The following is a 3277-nucleotide window of genomic DNA, read 5'->3' as shown; positions in this document are numbered from 1 at the left end:
GCCCACTTGATACATGTATTCTTCACTAAGGTTTGAGATTCTATATATGATTTCAACATTAAGATGGCAAACAAAGTCATATGATTAAAGCTAAAATTTGTTCTCAAGGTAATTATTTTGTCATTTTCTTTTGTTTCTGTGATCTTCATATATAAATTTTATTTTATTTTAGTTTTTTTTTTTCAATTCAAGCTTTCTTGAAAAGACAAACAAATGAAATGGATTGTGGAGACTGAGTTAACATTAAATAATATACGTGGCAAGAAGATTAATTTGTATAAAGATGATTCACAATTATGATGTGATCATGTTGCCTTTTTTTTTTAATCCTTTCAGAAAATTTTAGTTGAAGATTGAAAGCACCAGCACCTTTTTCATTGGAAGGTTTCTGGTGCAAGTATATTGAGAGACTCATCTATATAATGTCGATCAAAGCGAAAGGTTTCTTTAAAGGACTTAGATACATATCCCAGATTTTTGGTAAGGATAATAATGCTTCACTCTCGTATTGAAATTGAAATTGAAATTTAAATAGAACATTTAAATACATTTCCTTATTATTAGGGGTTATGCCATACGTTGTGCCATGCTTTGCTTTTTTTTTTTTTTCCTTTCAGATTTTAATTTATCAATTGATTCAGTTTCTTAGGTATGATATTCCTATAGGAATAATTCATTATTATTATTACAAAGACAAATTTTAGGAGTTTTTTTTTTCACTTCACAAAACTAAAAATCGTGAGCCATTGAATAATTTGTAAGGATTCTCAGCAGAAGAGAAAGAAGAAGAAATCCAAATTGGGATGCCAACAGATGTAAAACATGTGGCACACATTGGATCAGATGATCCAGCACAAAATGCACCAAGCTGGGTATAATTCTCGCCATCTCATATCTCTTCTTTCATTCTGTTTAATTTTGTCTATGATTTTAAGTTGCAGTATGCAATATTGCTAATTATCACATCATGTATAGCAAACATGCTACTTACACATTAAGACTTGATTCAATAAAGTTTTACTTTTTTTTTTAATTTGTAGTATTTATATTTGATAAATTAAATTAAAAATTAATTTTAATAAATACAATAACAACTTACACTTAGTAAACTAGTTTTTAAATTTAAAAATTAGTTAATTTATGAGATTATATTAAATTTTTTAATTTTAATAAATACAAGTCAATTTTATTTTAAGTACTTTTAAAAGTATTTCTATTTTTTAAAATCTATAAAGAGAAATCTGTAATTTTTTTCATTTATCAAATAAAAAATAATAAATTTAAAAAATACAAACACTTTTTCAAAAAGTTTTACTAAATCAAATCTAAAAATCAGTTATCATGTATTTATTTATAAATATATGTTATTTAATTTATTTTTAAGGTGTAATTTATATATGTTTTATATATTTGTTACTGTTATATAATACATTTAACTTTTACTTTGTATTCATGGTAACTATATTTTAAGGCTAATTTTATCCCTAAAACCAGAAATTTGTTATATCTTATATTATTGTGAAATTTAAAAATTTGTGCAGATGACCGAGTTTAAATCAGGAAATGAACCCTCTTCAGGAACAACAAAAGAAAAAGAAAAAGAAGGTTCGTTTATAAAAAAAAGAAAGATCGGTTACAATTTTTACTTGATATGTATTCTTGAACTTCATTTTATATTTTGTTTACAAAGAAAATTATTCATTTCTTAAGAAAAGTTAATTCATAAAATATTTTTATTCATAAAACCTGAATCGAAATGATAACCAAACTATTATCATTGTGATCAATCCTAAATTTATTATTTACGCAAAGTGAATTATATTATAATGTAATCCACTAGTATATCATCATCAGCATCATCCTTTATTATATTACACACATTTAAGAGTTAACAATTAAAAACTTTGGATTACTAGTTATATATATTTGTTGACAATCTTCGTTTAAGATGGTTACTACAAAAATGTACAGTTTTTTTATTTATGTATATTTGTTGCTGCATCATTTAAGTTATAGAGTAATATTTTAAATCTGTTAAAAAATTTTAGTCGAATAATTTAGTTCTCAACAAATTTTAATCATCAAATCAGTTTTTAAACTTTTATTTTACTAGATACATTAACTTTTACATCACTTATCTAAACAATTTAAAAATTCTTAAAATTTGTTAATTATGACTTTTATTGAATAATAACAAAGACTAATTTATTTAATTTTCTTGAGTTATTAATTATTTTCTTTTTCTTAAAAATAAAAAATCAATTTGCTTGTTAGTGCAGGTTAAAAAGGTCAAAATCACCCTAATCATTATAGTTAAAATTTTTATTTAACTCTTCAAACTTTTTGATATTACATTTTAAATTAATTGACCAATTTTATAAAATTTTTACTAAATTCAAAGATTTTACAATTTAATATTTTACATATTTAATTTTTTCTTTGGATTTTACATAAAATCTCAATTGCCTCTATCTTGAATTCTTGATCCTAACCATTTTCTTTTTTACTTTTTTTTTTTTATTTACGTTAATAGGTGCAGCAGAAGGCAACAAAACAAGTTCCAAAGGTTCCAAAGTTAGACATTTGATTCCCAAGTCAAGACACCAATCAATCGACGGTGATTCTAACTCAGCCAAGACCAAGACCGCACGTCGCAACCGCTCCTCGGATCCAACCGCAGACTCTTCCAACAACGACTCCTCCGGCGGATCCCGCCACCGTCGCCACCGCCGTGGCTCCACGCAGGGCTCCGAGTCACCCACCAATGACACACCACCGACGGGCCCCAAACCTCGTAGGAAAACAAAGACTGGTACCTCTGAAGACAGCCCCGTAAAGAAGCCCTCTCCTAGAACCCGAAGGGCCTCTAAGGGAGATTCTTTATCTGATATCTCTCTTTCTCAAGAGTTGGGCTCTAGTCCTGGGCCTGAATCTGGGCCCGTACCCAATTAGTCTTTAACTTAAATCATTATACAACATATCATAAACTTGTAATCAAATAATTGGTGCCAAGTTGAAGAGAGGAATGAGTATTCTCAATTGGAAAATTGGTCAAGTATGAATTTCTACCCTTAATTGAATAAGTCTTGATATAGTCAAATAGATGCAACAGAAAAAGGAAAAGGCAAAAAAACAGACATAGTCAAGTGAATTTTTCGTTTGAGAGGATCCACTCCTAATAGAGAACGAGAGAGTGAGAAGGATTTTGAATTTTTGATGCTCTAAAGACAAAGGGCTGGAGGCAGGGAAAAGAGAGTAATGTTTTGTAAGTTTGTAA

At 27.9% G+C, this 3277-nt stretch overlaps 1 protein-coding gene across 1 annotated transcript; it reads left to right on the top strand.

The window, feature by feature from the left end:
* Positions 1-422: 422 nt before the first annotated feature.
* Positions 423-2952, top strand: LOC130962905 (uncharacterized). The gene is made up of 2 exons (XM_057889059.1): positions 423-441; positions 2534-2952. The coding sequence occupies exons 1-2, from the start codon at positions 423-425 to the stop codon at positions 2950-2952; spliced, it is 438 nt and encodes a 145-aa protein (XP_057745042.1).
* Positions 2953-3277: the final 325 nt, after the last annotated feature.

The sequence above is a fragment of the Arachis stenosperma genome, chromosome 2 (genome assembly GCF_014773155.1).
Source record: "Arachis stenosperma cultivar V10309 chromosome 2, arast.V10309.gnm1.PFL2, whole genome shotgun sequence".
Classification (NCBI taxonomy): Eukaryota; Viridiplantae; Streptophyta; class Magnoliopsida; order Fabales; family Fabaceae; genus Arachis; species Arachis stenosperma.
The sequence above is the reverse complement of the archived record's forward strand: the minus strand, read 5'-3'. Positions and strand labels throughout refer to the sequence as shown.